At 37.3% G+C, this 17,177-nt stretch overlaps 1 protein-coding gene across 1 annotated transcript in view; it reads left to right on the top strand.

Annotated features, from left to right (window-relative positions):
• CRY1 (cryptochrome circadian regulator 1) overlaps window positions 1-10,658 on the top strand; it is a 40,233-nt gene extending 29,575 nt beyond the window's left edge. The window contains exons 6-15 of the mRNA XM_068943972.1: window positions 350-438; window positions 1,021-1,161; window positions 1,279-1,590; window positions 4,103-4,254; window positions 4,349-4,551; window positions 5,337-5,438; window positions 6,585-6,680; window positions 7,849-7,920; window positions 8,004-8,111; window positions 9,992-10,658. Of these exons, the coding sequence (XP_068800073.1) occupies window positions 350-438; window positions 1,021-1,161; window positions 1,279-1,590; window positions 4,103-4,254; window positions 4,349-4,551; window positions 5,337-5,438; window positions 6,585-6,680; window positions 7,849-7,920; window positions 8,004-8,107 (1,271 nt within the window). The 3' untranslated portion in view covers window positions 8,108-8,111; window positions 9,992-10,658. The remainder of the gene's footprint in view (window positions 1-349; window positions 439-1,020; window positions 1,162-1,278; window positions 1,591-4,102; window positions 4,255-4,348; window positions 4,552-5,336; window positions 5,439-6,584; window positions 6,681-7,848; window positions 7,921-8,003; window positions 8,112-9,991) is intronic.
• Window positions 10,659-17,177: the final 6,519 nt, after the last annotated feature.

Here is a 17,177-nt window from a genome sequence, read left to right as displayed (position 1 = left end):
CACATATTGCACTGCTGAGAATTTGAGAATAGCTTGGAAAATAAATAGAAGGGTTACTTTCTTTTGGTTTGCAAAGACAAGAGAAATAGAATTAAAGTCGTTCTGCATTAAAATGGGTAATGGAATGGAAAAATTGCCTCTTGCTGCAAGTTATAGGTATTCTAATGTGGTTGGGTGGGACTTGGTCTTATTGGCAAATACTGGTTTTAAAACTTCTACTTAGCTTGAAGTTGAATGCATGGCAATTTTCAAGATGCCATAAAACATATTCCAGTATCGGTACGCTCTAATTTTCTTGCCCTACAATGTAAACAGACAAGGAATTTCCGTGTTTTAATTTGTTTTTCAGGTTTCGACACAGATGGTCTGCCTTCTGCAGTATGGCCAGGGGGAGAAACTGAAGCTCTGACACGACTGGAAAGACATTTAGAACGAAAGGTATGTTACAAATCATTCTAAGCATGACTTGATACCTGGAAAACATAGTTGTCTTTGCAATTAAATGCCAAAAGAATTGGGCAAGTGTTTTAACAAACTTGAACTCAAGGCCTGAATATAATGATAAAAACCAAGCTGCTGTTTCTTCTTTTTACAAGATGATGGCAGGTTATCTCCTGATTTTAGTTTTGGAGAAATAGTCTGTCATTTTATACTCTGAAAAGCAGAATTCTTGTTTTTTTTTTTTTTTCACTGGAGGTCATCTTAACTTGAAACACAGTTTTCATTTATTTTGAAGAGGAATTCCTCTAAAGGCCAACATTGTGCTAGTTGTCTAGGTTTCCTCTGTATTTAATAGGAAGAGGTGGGCGGTTTCGGAGGACAGGTTATGCCTCTGCATTGGGATGAACTATCTCCTAAAGATTTCACTGATTCAGAGGAACTCCTAGATGTTGTAGGTAACGTGAGCAGCTGTCTGGTGTCTGGATTCGGTTACAGTTTTATGTATATACTTGTTTGATTTATCCCTTTATATGCAGCTACCGAGTCTCTAATCTGATGTTACTGTTTTCAATTCTTTAGGCTTGGGTAGCAAACTTCGAAAGACCACGAATGAATGCAAATTCCCTTCTGGCAAGTCCTACAGGGCTTAGTCCCTACCTCCGTTTTGGCTGTTTGTCTTGTCGTCTCTTTTATTTCAAGTTAACGGACCTGTATAAAAAGGTATGATTCCTATATGGTCAGCTGCTTTCTTAGATGCTGTGATGTCCCCCCACCCCTCCACCCTCCCCTTCCACTTTCTCCTGATAAAATGTTTTTGTTTCAATGGTGATTTTTCAGGTAAAAAAGAACAGCTCCCCTCCCCTCTCTCTCTATGGCCAGCTGTTATGGCGTGAATTTTTCTACACAGCAGCAACTAACAATCCACGATTTGATAAAATGGAGGGAAATCCTATCTGTGTTCAAATTCCCTGGGATAAGAATCCTGAGGCTTTGGCCAAGTGGGCAGAAGGCAGGACAGGTTTTCCCTGGATTGATGCAATTATGACACAGCTTCGCCAAGAAGGCTGGATTCACCACTTAGCCCGGCATGCTGTGGCATGCTTCTTGACTCGAGGTGACCTCTGGATTAGCTGGGAAGAAGGAATGAAGGTATTGTTTCTCATCCTTGATGATTTTTTGTTTGTTTGTTTTTTGTTGAAGTACCTGTTAAAGTTTCAGATACTCATTTTGGAATTATTTTTACTGTATGGTATAAGTTAAACTTTAAATTTTAAGCTACAGCCAAAGTTAAATCGTTTCTGATCAAACCAATGGCATTGAAGTTTTATGCCTTGACTTAATATTATGGGAATATTAAAATATTTCTTGCTGTCAAAGTAGGTCTGCTCCTCTTAAATTTGAGAGCTCTTCTTAAATCTTGGCAAATAAGCATAAATTACTCTTTTATTTTAAATTCCTTTCTGACCGTATTGTGTGAGCAGTTTCTGTTCACCTCTCATGTCCCCTTCTCAACTAAAGGAAAACACCATAGGAATTAAATGGAGAAAACTAAGAACTGAGAATGTGTCCTGTCCTCCCCTTCCGTTCCATCATCTCATGTTCAAAGTTTTCGCAGGGGTAACATGGTTTGGGTGTAGTTTTGGAGCAATTAATTTCTATCAAGTATCCAGGGTACATGGAGGTTCAAAAGACAAATGTCAGTCTCCCTTTTGGAGAAAAGGATGGAATAATTTAATCTCTGCTTTTGGAGTCAGTTTATTTTTTTTGAAGGTAACACTTTATTGAATAAGAATTGTCAGTTAAAAAAAATTGCAGTTTTATTTTTGAAATTTAAAGAACAATTTATTCCCCATCAGGACTGTGACCTCACATTTATACGTGTATATAATCTTATGAAACTTCACTTTTCTGAACAAATCGGTTGTAAGCAAACCCTTTGCAATAAAAAATCATCTTTGTTATACAACAACATAAGCTGCTTTAGGACTTTTCCTTTTGCAGTTCATAAATACGGACATAGATAAAAATGTATAGACAGCAGTCACATGAAAACACTGAATATTACAGATTAAAAAAAAAAACAAATTGTTCTTACTCTTGAAGTAACACAGATTAAGGGAGGGGCCCAGACTTTTGTAGTGCAAGGGGGTGTAATTTGTACAGCTATAGCTAGCAAAAGTTAATCTGGCCTTCTGAGGCAATGTTATTTCCAAAGTCTTATTACATGGCAGCATCTAGTGGAATGGTTGTGTGCTAACATTTAATGTTGTTTTCACCCAAAGATCTTGTTACATAATTACTTGCTTTCTATTTAAAATGTTTTTAAAAGCGTTTTTTAATCTTTTTTTCAAAACAAATGTTCTTTTCTAATAGTTGCATATACTACCAGGCAAAGATACTTTCCTAACTCTTATTCAGTATATAGTGCAGCGTAAGTGCCCTATTGAATATATGTTGAAAGAGATCCTTTCTGAATAATATTACCTTATTTAGACTTTATATTAGAATAAAACTAGTTGAAGTTAGGTTGTGATAGTAAGATATGTTAAGTTTTAGTGTCTTAGAGTGAAGAACGATGATGGCTTCTTTGGAATGCTTGGAGATGGTACAGATTTGAAAGGAAAATCAGGACTTGTGGAAAACATGTTCTAAATAGGTATCTGTTTTGAAAACTACTTTTCGGTTCTGCCTTTTTTTTAATATGAAAAGGCCTTGAATGTTCTTCAAAGAATAAGGCTTCTCTTTTTCCTCTTATCAGCCTACTTTGGCAGTGAAGCAGGGGAACTTTTCATGCAAGTTGGGATTGTTTGCATTAATAATTCAAAAAAAAAAAATCAGTGTTAGAAACTGAATATTTCAGAAGTGTTGAGTTCCATATTTAAAGTAAGACCGTGAAAATCTCCGAGTTCCTTATGGAATCTTTTTAATATAATAGGAGCAACAATTACCAGAGAAGACGTTTTTTGTCTTCTAACTTGATTTCGTTATCTGTCTGACCGCTCTTCATTGTGTTTGGTGGTTCCTATACATACTCCAGGATTTTAAGCTTGCATCATCAAAACTGAGATTTATTAGAATAATTAGTGGCCTTCAAGAACGCTGCCTCTGAATGTTTGTGCTACCCTGAATTTCTTGAATTCTGTTCTTTGGGCCTGCTTGCATGGCAAAAGATGCTGAGGAAGTTGAGGCCTCCAGGCTGACAATTTGAGTTTGAAACATGTGCCTGTATGTTCCCTGTTTCCTGGAAGTTTGCAAAGTTTATTCAGTTATAACACAAAGAAGCAGTTCTGCAAATGACAACAGCAAATAAACTTGTGAAAGATCAGACTCCAGCCGTGCTTTGGGAGATTTATTTTGAAGGATGCATTTATGCAAAAATGTGTAATTTCTTGCAGAAGCCTCAGAAAGCTAAGACCAAAGTTTTTACATGGTAAGAGTCAAGCAGGCTCTCTCCCCATTGTCCTTGAATTTGGCTTTTAGGTAAGTACTTGCAGTTATGTGCTGAGCGCTTTGTGAATGTTGCCAGGTTAGAAAGAACGTTGTCCTGTTGAAGAGCATGGTGTTTTCCTTGCTGAAGTCTGAAACTCTGAAGAACTTCTGAAAATAGGCATTTCAAAGAGGTACCCGTGTCCAGGCTAATTTGGAACTCTAATTTCTCAAGGTGTTTGAAGAACTCTTACTTGATGCAGATTGGAGTGTGAATGCTGGAAGCTGGATGTGGCTCTCCTGTAGTTCCTTTTTTCAGCAGTTCTTTCACTGCTACTGTCCAGTGGGTTTTGGCAGAAGAACTGACCCAAATGGGGATTACATCAGGTAATTCACAATCCAGAAACTGTAACGCTTCATTGAATTTGCTTAAACTTTGAAATGACTTCATATTTAAGATGTTCTCTTTAATTCTTTCAAGACGTTATTTGCCTGTACTCAGAGGTTTCCCTGCAAAATACATCTATGATCCTTGGAATGCGCCAGAGAGTGTCCAGAAGGCTGCAAAATGCATTATAGGAGTTAATTATCCCAAACCGATGGTAAATCATGCAGAGGCAAGCCGCCTGAATATTGAGAGGATGAAACAAATCTACCAGCAGCTTTCACGATATAGAGGACTCGGTATGGTTATTGGCTGTTTGCTTTATTTGTTTGAAAAATTCATCTCCCCTTCCCCTAATTGATAGTTTTGTCCTATAGCAATGGTAATCGTTTGTGAGCTCAAAGTTGTGACTGAGGTTGTATATCCAAATAAACTGAAATACTAGCGATGTAACCAAGAAGTGGGAGGAAAGAGTCAGAGCTTGAGTGGGAGTGCCTCTTTGCATATCTTAACTTGTCTAGAAAACTACTTTTGAGTGGGTTTATGGAAGTTTCTGTTTAAACCGGGTCTTCTGAGCATTGTGATTCTCCTGTACAGTTTTACACCTCTGGTTAGAAGCTGAAAGCGGTTCATAACTTAAACTGTACCATTTGCAAATGCTCAAATAGACTGAAACCACTGGTGGCATTCTTTCTACTCTGGAAAGAACATCTGCTTTCCTCTGAGAAGTAAACTATCTGTATTTGTGTTGCTCAGCAAGGTATAAGCAATTTGTGTCTTCTAAAGATACTGGATATAGAATCGGGAGCCATTGCACTCCAGCGTAGCACAGTGAATATATGCAACAATATGGACTGGAGAAGTTATACAGAATGATTTATACAAAATGTCTGCTGTGTTCTGTGAACTAAAATTACGTGGCAGGATTCCAAGCTTTTGTGGGGACGGAGAGATGCTCTCTTATTACAAAGATAAATACTCAGGGTGAGGGTGGAAGATTGGCTAGTATAAGAATAAAGCCTGCTACATTAAACCTTTTTTTGCTGTCTATCTTTATGCCTTTGAATTTTATTTTGTTGCTTAGGTCTTCTTGCAACAGTGCCTTCTAATCCAAATGGAAATGGAAATGGTGGCCTAATGGGATATTCACCAGGAGAAAACATTTCTGGTTGTGGTAGTACAGGAGGTCAGTCAAATTTTTAATTCACAGAGGTATTGGAACTGAACTGCACAAACCTCCTGTGTTTTATAGGAGAGAGCTGTCTTTGCGAGACAGTTTAAAGTGCAAATGAGTCAAACACAGATTTCTTAATTTTGCTAGTATTTGTATAAAGACATCTTCGGATTTTTTTAATCTGAGGAACTGATGTAAGAATTTTTTTTTTCCCTCCAAATTATATTTTGACATATGTCAATTTGATTTCCAAAGCCTTTGAACATGTGATCTTATCTTAGAAATCAGCAAGCCATCTGACACTTGTAATAAACAGTAATTTGTGAATTCTTTTAAGTCAGACCTGTTACCTTAAATCTTTTAATGCTAGTGTTAGATTGCTTACTGGAATCTGTAAGTCTACCCTGTTGTCAACAGCAGTATGGTAGACAGTGTCTGTAAGTACATAATACTAATCTCTAAGTTGCATAAAGAATATTAATAGCCTAATGTAATTTTCATCAAAATCATATGATAGGTTAGGTATTAACGAGTTACTAGGAATGAAATACAAAATGAAAACACTGTTATAACATTATATACATCTATAGTACATCAGCATCTTGAATACTATGTACGCTTGGCCTCCTTGTTTTAAAATGGTGCAGCAGAACTGGAAATTTGCTGGGTTTATGTTCACAGTAGACTTTGGCCAAGGTTAGAAGCAGGTGGTAGAGGAAGATGGACCTTCTTCATCTGACTAAGCGAAGCTGCTGTTAGAGAATAAAAGTCTAGACTCCTAAAAGCTGAGTGCTCGAACTTTTATTTGTTTATGTTAAGTTTGGGGCTTTAATAGATGAAAAGGGCTTAATTCAACAGTTATGTTAAGTGCCCCTTTTTTCTCCTTCAAATACATACATATATAAGCTCCTTATATCAGGGATGTAAGGATCAGCTACAGTCTCTCAGACTCCTATGTTTGTCTGAATTTGTAAATGTGAATTTGTGAAGCGCAAACCATTAAAACTTTGGATCTCTTTTGAGATAATAAAATAGAAAAAAAAAGCACTTAAATCTATCCTCTTGGGGGAAAAAATACTTTTTTAATTCTAAAACAGGAATTGTATATCCTAAAACATAATTTTTGCTGATGTGTAAATTTTTTTGCACCTTCCCCAGGAGCTCAGTTAGGAACAGGTGATGGCCATGCTGTTGGTGTTCAGACATGTGCCCTGGGAGACGCTCACACTGGAGGAAGTGGAATTCAGCAGCAAGGTATTATGAGAGTACCTGTCTATAGAGGATCTCCATATTTTTGCAACTTTGGAAAAATCAGACAAACATCAAAATAACTTGGATCAATTTTTGATGACAGCTGCTGTCTACAACTTGAAAAGGCCTTGTTTCTATTTAAACATAAATTATTTTTTAGAGTGAACTTGCTTGTCTTGTCACTTTTATCTCCAAAATCCTAATCTAGAACAATTTTCATATGTTGTTTGAGTAGAGGGAGAAAAATAACAAATATAACTTAAACCTGTTAATAAATATTATCTTAGGTTACATTAAGTTAAAGATACTGAAAGAAGAATTCGTATATTTGTGCATTTTAATAGCAAAATTTGCATGTTACTTTCCTGTGTGTTTTTTTTTTAACTCCTGCCCTTGCTATGTGTGATCAACTTCTACAGTTTTGTCCGAGTATTCTCATATAATTGAAGCGACTTTTTGTTACTTTAACTGCACAAATTTCACCTGTGGTTTGTAGTAGATCAAAGTTGCATGCAGATTTAGCACAACTATCTTTTCTTTGCAGTCTTGATGGAGGTTGTGTATTTCCTGGTCATGAAGAGTGTACTCTTTAAGTGCTCGGAACTTAACTGGAGCACAATAACTGTTCAGAATAAGAAAACTTGCAAGTGCTTTTGCTAACTTGTTCTATTTATTCAGAGTGCTCAGTGTCAGGATTGCCAGTGGATTGCTTACATAAAGACATAAGCTATTTTCTTGTTCAACGTGGCTAAGCTGTGGAAAAAATGCAAGTTACTTAAAGAATTGTTGTTATTGCTGTAACAATAATAGAGTTGGCACTACAAAAATTAAATCCTATAGCAGCTTAGAAAATGGTAATATATCCAAAAACCTTATATTTTCCTATTTGTTGTTGCAAGGATAATATATTAGTGTATATGCACTTAATATGTTGCTTTACACATACTTATCTAATAATCGTATTTTTTAATTATTATTGACATGGTGCCATGAGCTTCTCGGTAAGAGAACTTTTCTGCATTCAAGACAGTTTCTGTCAGGATTTTTTTTGTGATAATGATGGAAAACTAATCAATTGGCTCTTTTTTGCTGTAAAACTTAATGTAATTGTATACTTTGTTCTGGTTCTAAATTTTATTTATTATGATAAATATCTGCTGTATCTTAACAGGTTACTGTCAAGCAAGTAGTATCTTACACTACGCTCATGGAGACAATCAGCAGTCACATTTACTGCAAACAGGTAATTTTTTTTTAAAAAAAAAAGTTTTCCTCTGTATATATAAAGGCACAATAGAGTCTTAAGTATTGGTTTTAAATTATCAGGAAGAACATCCCTTGGTACTGGCATTAGTGCAGGCAAACGCCCAAATCCAGAAGAAGAAACTCAGAGCATTGGGCCAAAAGTCCAGCGACAGAGCACAAATTAGACTGGTAAGAACTGAGAAAATTTAAAGTTATTCTGTTAGTAAGTTATTGTACAGATTTTACATCTATTAATAACATTTATATTGCTGCAATACAAAATACCTTAAATTATTGTTATAGATCCTTCAGTTCCAGGTGCTGTGCAAACACAGAACACAAATTTTGGCCCTAGAAAGCTTACAAAGTATGAGATAAGCAGAAGTAGACCGAGACTGAAGAGTAGCAGACACATTATTTGAAGTGTCAAAGAAATGGAGATGCATGAACTATCATTCCATGTACGTTAGCAGGGCTGTTCATGTAGCCTCATTTACTCTCTGCTCCTAAATCTTGCCTTAGAGTGTACCAACAACACTGCTTGTGTGAATGTACAGCCAACTATGTCAGAAGACTGACAGAGCTTGAAGGCAAGTCTCGGAGCCTGGGTTAGAACTTTAGACGTGCAAATGAATCAGGAAGGGCATACTTTAAAGAGACTATGCAGAAAAACTGCAAAAAATTGATGCAGTCCATGGATGCTTAGTCCTTGTTCTGGAGACCTTTTGTCGCTGGTCCATAACCCATAGCAGGATGCTCAGATTACCAAAGTTTGTCGAGAGAAGCTGAGGTGAAAAGTACTTGAATTTGGGGAAGGAGGCATGGGTGAGAGGATGATCATGAGTTGTACTTCTAGCCACCCTGAATTTGGGCTGATAGCTAGTTTGACATGGACAGGTGTCAAAACGTGTAGCGAGGATAAGTAAATAGTGAAATTTTTGATTTGGGTGAAATGATAAACAAAGAAGTTTATTGGGTTTTGTGGTTTGGATACAATTACTTAGTACTAGGGTAGGGAGAGAGAAGAGGACCGAAGACATTATATCCTTCCCAGTGAGCCTGAGTTGAGAGTAATTAGGAAAATCTCTTGAGATGCGTGTTAAAGACTAATTTCTTAGAAGGGAAGCTGGGAAAGGATGGCTGTCGGAAACAAGAACGGACAAGATTTCAGGCCAGGACTATGACTGTATAGATTAAAGGCAGGCAACATGTCATTCCATCCTTACCTTTCATAGAAAATTTTAAATGTTGGTCACTATGGAGTTTGGAGAAAGTCACAAAAATAATGGCTGTAGAGGCTTTGGTGGAATTGGGAGATAGGGATGCCATACAGCAATTGTAGAAGGCACATTCAGCATCTCTAGAGATAAAATGGTAAACTTAATCCTTTGATTTTGACAGCAAAATCTAATTTTGCTTGTTACGCAGCATCAGCACTTTGATAAAGTTATTGCAGTGCATTATGAACAGTTATGTTGTACTGATTTGATTCAGTGCAGAATTAGTGCTGTTCCCTTGATGCCCATCATTCTCCATTTCTTAAAGAAGTGATCTGAGACACCGCTGCTTGATCCATCTGCCATTTTCTCACATGTATGGAACAGTGTAAACGGTGCCTCTGTGTTCTCAACACAACTTTTTAAAGTGATACCTGCAGAGCAAAAGGGGGGCTCCTGTCTGAGTTCTTATTAAATGGAGAGTCAGGTTGGAGGGATTTATAATTGCCCAGGGAAGACTGATTTCCTGTTAGGATGCTCAGAGCATGCAGCAGGTGCATTAGAGCCAAATATAAAAATTGGCCAAGATTCAAAAGCACCGCTGGCAAATAGGTATGTCATGATTAGCAATAAAGTACAGAGGTAGTGGGTTTTTTGTTTGTTTTTGGGTTTTTGCCCCACCTTTTGGCATTGAAGGAGTAAGAATAAGAGTTCTGAGTCATCTGGGCTTGCAAAAGGGCTCACTGTACTGAGAAGATGGGGAAAAAAGAGTCTTTAGGGAAGGGAGAAAAATCAAGGGACCAATGCCATCTGACAAATTGCTTAAATGGCTTTTTTTTTTTTTTCTTGCAGCGTTATTGGAAGAGAACATACCACACAAAGAACACACGGGACAAAGTTCTGCTGCTCTGTATTGAAGCTAAAGTGTTGTGAGAGTACTTGTACTAAAACAACATACTTTTTCATAAATTATTTTCAATTGTTCTCACTTGTTGTAAACAAGTCCAATTTTTGGAATGCATTATTTCTAACTAGCATTTCTATGGTTTTTAACTTTTTAATGACTCTTTCACAAAGGGCAAATTGAGTTTTGTATATAAAGTATTGGTGAGGAATTTGTTAACTTAATGTAAATATAAACATTCATGATTAGCGATAGACCCATCAATATATTTTTGATAATCTTTCATGTATATGGTAGTAGGAGCTGTATTGACGTTCTGTAAAACAGATGGACGTAGAAGGTTTTCAAGTTTTTAAACTATTACTATTTTTAGATTTCAGAATTTGACCTCTGTATGATCAACTTCTTCATACTTTCATAATGTAAGTGCTTAGAACTGTGCTTAATCCAAATACAGTAGAGTTGCAACCTTTATTAAATTCATCTGTATATAAGTCATATGCCAATTTTTGTCAAGTTGTAAAATTACCATGTATATGTCCAGTCCTTGTATTTCCCAATTGCCTTGTTCAGTAATGACATGACCCTGTTAATAAAAAATTGTATATAAAGATACATATGTCTTTTTGTGTATACTGTTGCTCTGGTATATATTTCCTAACAAAACTATTAAGGAAAAAAAAAAAGGGAGAAGTAATGTTCAGGCTTTACGTAGTTAATTGTACGTGGCTTCCAGTTTAACTTTTACTCCTGTTTCACGATACTGAAACAAAACTCCATCCAAATTATTTTACTCTTTTTATTGAAATTGTACATGTGTATGAAGTCTTACATTAAATACTTTTTTTCCTTTTTAAATTGCTTTTTTTTTTTTTTTGCTCTACCTCTGACTTGCTTGATAGCCTGGCAGTCTTTCCTGCAGCTGGTTTGCTGCTTTTCAAGGATGTTGACTTCTAAAAATGCATCATGTTTATTGGCCACTCTGTTGAAACTCTACCTCTGTCTGAAATGTTTAGAGAAGTTGTTTCTAATGTTTTCTCAGAACATTAAGATCCCTGAAGAAACAGTCTGAATTAATACATTTATATAAAACTAGGTCAATTATCTACTTTAGTAGATGCACAAATTATTCTCATGTGTGAGGAGTTAATTATCTCTTCTTATCTGTTCTTAGTATTATGTGATTGACATGGGGCATGTGGAGATAAAATTCATATGAGAGTCATGGGTTGACAGTATGCGCAGCAGGACAAGCTGCCATGATGCTATCTATTCATAGATTTTTTTTTTTTTTAGATAATATCTTAGCATACTGGTTTGGGCACAATAGCAAAATTAAAAATGCTACTAAAAAATACAGGTATACTCATTGTCTTAAGGCAGAGAATCTTTGGCTGATCTTCAAGAAAAAAATCTCTGCACTGAAAATGGAAAAACAGATGTTAAATATTTTCCACAGATGAATCCAAGCAGAATGGAGAGGTTTCCTAGTAACATACATAAACCAACAGAATACACAATTCTCTTGCTCGTTTAAGTAATATAAAAAAGGAGAAGTTAGACCAGAGGCCTATAATGTCTTAGGAAATGTTCTATCCTGTCAAGATAAGATCCTGTTGGGTGTTTGCTGCTGATCTCTACTAAAAAGAAATCCTACCATCTAAATGGAATGTTCCAGTGGCTTTTCTAAATGAACAGGCTGTGAAACTCCCACAGAGAAATTTAATCAAGATAAGAAAGTACAGTTATTCAATATCACCTTCCTCCCAAGCAATCTGGAACTTGAATAGGTGAAAGAAGAAACTTTCCAAGGAATGAGATTCTAAGGTAAGTTAATTTCCGTCCCCTGCCTCCTCCTCCCCCCCCTCCCCCCCAAAATACAAAAAGGATTCCTCTTCCTGCTGCAGCCAAGTCCTTAGACTTGCAAAGGAAAATTCCTGATGAAAGTTTTGTTTTGCTGGCATGCCGGCTTCTATGAGTTATGGCATCAGGACTGCAGTGGAAGAAATGATCTGCAAGTGGTTTAGTGTGAGAGAGAAACTTAGTTAGCTTCTGACTAGTACTAAGTTTATAAATAGTGCTTTGCTTCATACTCTTCCTTCCCTTCCCACTTCTACTTCTTGTCATCACAAGGAGCTGAAACTCTAGTTTTGTGCCTTCTAGCACAGTAAAATTGACTAAAGCCATTGAGGAGACTTTCTTCCCCCTCCCTATTTCCCTCCCTCCTTGCGATTTTTGAGGAAGAGTTAGACGCTTATAAAGCCAGCATGGATAGGGGCCAGGAAACCGATGTTTCCTTATTGGACGTTTTATACAGTAATTGAACTTGATGTACTCCTCAAAGTTCAAATTTTGTGAGATTTAGTTGGCCTTCCCATGACTTGAGCATGGGGAAGTGTTAAAAGACTGAGGCTTCTTGGAAACCAAGCTCCACTCCAATACTTGTAAGTGTGTAGGGACAACTGTAGCTGATCTGCAAATACTCCTGTGCAAGTGTTTTTAAGCCTTCAGGAACTAAGTGTTTCCGGAACAATTCTTACAAGCTTTCTCAGAACACCAGTGCTGCCTGCTTACACACGTTTTGTTTTATTTTTAGAAGAGGGAGAAAGGAGATCTTTTTCATTCCCCCCCTCTCTTAATTCAGAGCTAACCTGAAAAAGCCCTACAGAGTGTGACTGCTAAATGACTAACTTAGAATGAGGAGAAGTAGCTGTCAATTAGAAATCAGAAGTTGGTTTTTATACTGGGCTTAGCAACATAGCTGATTGGTTTCTGTTAAAGAACAGTCCTGATTCACATGAGCCTTTCTACCTGTCCACCTGGCATGAGCAGGTTTACAACAAACAAGAAAACACAGCAAGCTGTAAGATGTGTGTTTACAAGTTGCCTACCCCATCAAGAAAAGACAATTTGCAATGATGTTAGGTGCTTTCTGCTTCTGCAGGTAGTAGGCAGGCTTGTTTGCAGCTATATATGTGTATATAGGTTTCAACTACTAAAAATGATGCCTAGAAGTAGCAGACCTATTGCCATTTCCTGTTTCCATAGTTCTTTCTTTGAGCTTTTCTATTTTAAACTGATACTTTCAAATTTTATGGCAAATTAATCTAAAATGTTCTATGTAGCGTGAAGCAGAGTATTCCCTACTTGTTAAAATTTTTGAGTAAAATAACTCAGTCATTTTTTGAGTATGAGACAAAGGGAAAAATGCATGATTTACTTGTTACGAGCCATAAAAATACAACTTTCTGGAGAGACAGTTGTTTCCTTTGTGTAGTAGTCTGTACAGGGTCAGGGTTACTGTCTTGGCTGTTGCTTCTCACTTACAGTTCTGGGCTCATCACAAGTGTGTGGTCCCAATTCACATGAGTTTGCTGAGAAGTCTTGGGGAGCTTACCTTAGAATTTGAACTCCCTTCATTTTCACTTAGGAGCAAACTGCCTTTTGAGGAAGGATGCCAAGCTGTTGCCTTATTCGTATTTAAAACTTGCCTCCTTTTCTCCCTGCTTTTGCACATTTGATCTCTAGGTGGTGCTCTGAGAGCAGTATTGTTCTACAGTGCACTAAGGATTTTGCAAGCAAAGGAAGGCAAGAGGGTTTTGCCCAAGGGCATCACCCCCTCAGTGTAGCCGACCTGTAGCACAAAATTCTCATCTTTTCACAGGTAGGAATGGCAATCTTTGTAAATAGCCTGCAGAAAAGGATCACACACACACAAAAAAATCTTTTATTAAAAGTTTAAGGCTGCCCTTGAGTGAAAACTTTAATTTTGAGAGGGGGGAAAAAAACAGTTCTTGAGTCATTCAATGTATTCTTCTAGTAGCTTGGGAAGGTGAAATATGTAAAAAAATGTAGAATTGTGATGTGTTCAGAAATCAGAAACTAAATCTCTTCCACTCTTAAAACTGTCTTCCAGGAGAGCAGTGCTGCTTGCTTGACTGCATAGAGATAGTCTCTCTGCAAATAAGTTCTACATAGCGATTGCTTAATACCTGGCTTTTGAAAATGTTTTCAAGCTTTTAACTCCCTGAAACGCTTCCTGGGCTGTGTCTGTCCCTTGGGAGCCTTGTGGCTAAAGTGTGGGCCTGGGACCATTGGGCTCTGGGTTCTCGACTTAGCTCTGTTGTGAACCTGCCGAGTGGGTTCAGGTAAGTCCCTACGTGTTCCCGTGGCTTTTGCACACAAACTCCTGCTTGCTTAGCCATGTTGTTGTGTTTTATTATATAACAGATTAGCTTAAAAGGAGCAGGAGAGAAAGAGAAGCTCCTTCTCTCTTGCTTGTGCCCCTTATCTCCAATAGAAAAGTTTATTTTAGCAAGAATCCCCTCCCTTAAAGAGCAAGCAAACAAAATTCTCATACTTTGTCCATTGTTACAGCTTTCAACTTGAGTGTTTATTGCTTTTTGTTTTTCCTCAGAAATTAGAACTTATGAGAATGGTGAAAAATTTCTAGGGAAAGGGGAAACTTATATTGATCCAAAAAGCACAGGGAATTTTTTAGCGGACAAAGGAAGATTGTAACGTTGTTTTGAAGTGATCTGAGCAGAATCTTCTGCAGAAAAGAACAACGGAAGATGCAGAAAAGAAGATGGAAAAAACATGAAAAAGGAGCATTTCCCTTCAGAATTATGTCGTTTTACTTGCTCACCGCAGGTCTTACATCTATGAGTAAATTTCGTAATCCAAAACTGTTGGAAAAGAGCTATGAAATGCCCAAGTGCAGCCAATGTGCAGAATGATGCACCAGAGGACCTTGGGCTAGTGGAAGCTTGTGCTTGTAAAGTATTGTGTAATGTAAAGTTGTGTATTGTAAAGTAATGCAAAGTATTGTGCATCCAGTGCCAGGTAACTTACACTTTTCTCTGATTTTCCTAGCTCTGCTAATTACATCTAGAACAAGAAGATAATCCTGTTAACTGTCATTATTCTGTCTGGGAGCAGCCAGTAAGCACATAAATAATAAAAGAGGACTTTATAGTCAGCAATTACAGAGAAGGAGGATTTTCTTGAGGTCATCTTTGCCAAAAGTGTTGTACTTTCCAGAGCTTCAGACCATGTGGTCATTGCAAGGACTTTAATTACCTGTGTTGCATGTGTTTCTCAAGTGCCTTTTATCCTAACTAAACTAGGTATGTTTTTACCTAAGCAGTACATACAAACAGAGCACTGCTTTGAGAAAAGGCTTGACCTAGCAAACATCATTAATATTGCATTGAGGCCTCAGGGTGACTGGTATGTACATGAGGGTAGGGGATGTCAAGGATGCCTAGCAAACAGATGGAAGAAAGATGACGAAAATTTTTACAGAAATCTTTGAGAGAGGAGAAGGCAAATTATAAGGGACAGTGTAAAGGAAGTAGGCAGCTGAAAAAAAAAAGCAAAAATTCAGATGAGAAATGGAAGTGAACTGGCAAATGAGGGTGAATGGATAAATTAGCATCTGTTGTGTGATGATTAGCTTGATAATTAGTCCTTTTATAACATAACCCTTTTGAGGGGGGAATGATATTTTGCACTGAATTCAAGTCTCTTCCTCTGCATGCCTATTATAGCGAAAAAAAAGTGTGCATTTATAATGTTTTAAATGAAATTTGATGTTTTAGGTATTACAGAATATTATGATTTTCTGAAATACTTGCAGTACACACCGCTTTGGTTTCCAAGCATTTGGCATTTTGATGGGTTTCGTTCCAGTCCTACAGTCAGCACCTCCAGGGAAGAGCATTAAGCTTCAGTACACCTGACTTCTCTTCCTTCTGCGGTGCCACAGAGTCACTTCCATGCCTGGTGCTTTAGTTTCCCCGTTGTGCTTTCAGTCAGCTTGGCAAAGCATGGCTGGTAGTTTAAGAACATGGACCACCTCTTGCAAAGTATTTGCATATGTGTATTTTTTGGTAGGAAGCATGATCAGACCTTGATTTTATTTGTGGCATCAAATGCCGCTACTAATTGCAACAGTTAATCATGAGGGGACCCATCCTCTGACATGGCTCTTGTAGCCACACTTCTGCCTGGAAAATTTGAGATTGCGAGAGGTTTTTTCCTTGTGTTGTACACATTTGGATGCTAACAGGTTGTAAGGAGGCTGTGATGTTAGGTGCTTACCAAGTATTTTGGCAGAGTTAGAAAGTTGTGTCATCCACCTTAAGTAACACAAAAAATATGAAGCTGAGGAGCTACGTAACAAAAGTCATTTGCAGGGCAACACACCTTACAGTCAAGAAATGTAACCTGACATGCCTGTATATGTTCCAAATTACGGTAGAGAGAATTCAGGCCCGTTACTTAATTCATTGTAGCTGCTAGGGCTTTAGCAAACAGCTGGATCTCTAGGGGACAGCTGCCATTAACAAGTCTCTTTGCAGGCTGCTGACAAGGCTTGCAGCCTGCAAATGGTCACACTTTGGAAAGCTCTGGTTTAATCCTCTGTTATAAGGACTAAAGTGTTGATTAAACATTTAAAAATTCAACTTGCAATTGGTAAATAGAAAGTTATTTTAGCAAGTGTTTGAAGGTAGCATCTGAAAGGTTTATTACAGTTTTATACTCCATACCATAAAACACTATCTGAAGTAATTAAGTCTGGAGATAGAAACAATTTATTGAAATGTTATCTTTATGACTGTGTAGCATCTGCACTGCAAGGCATCTTGTCTTTTGCTTACCATCCTAATGAAATGTGTATTTGTGTATTCAGATAAAGAATAATGCAATTCTGAAACCACAGTCATACTTCATGATGAAGCCTTATTTCAAAATGCACATGCAAGTCCCTTTGAATCAGTGGGCAGTTCGGGTATGTACCTGTGAGAGAAGTCACTCCCCTCTTTCTTCTCTCATTAACGTACGTGGAAAATCATGACAAAAATGAAGCCATGGAAGATGTTTCATGTGCCAAGATTTTCAAAGTTGCGTAACTAACCTCAGCATCTAAATCCAGATTGAGAGTTTCTCTAAATAATTGGCCAATTAATGACATCAAACTGTAGTAAGAGCCTCAGATTTGGCCAAATTATTTCTCAGATGAAAACAGTTTCAATGAGAATTTTGTGCATGTACTGTTGGAGAGGCTGATTTTTATTGGGTTCCTGTGGAAATTAGACCTTGATTATGCATTCCAGGTTGTCTTACCTT

The sequence above is a fragment of the Struthio camelus genome, chromosome 1 (genome assembly GCF_040807025.1).
Source record: "Struthio camelus isolate bStrCam1 chromosome 1, bStrCam1.hap1, whole genome shotgun sequence".
In the NCBI taxonomy this organism is placed as follows: Eukaryota; Metazoa; Chordata; class Aves; order Struthioniformes; family Struthionidae; genus Struthio; species Struthio camelus.
Note: the sequence above shows the minus strand (reverse complement) of the source record. Positions and strands in the feature narration are given on the sequence as shown.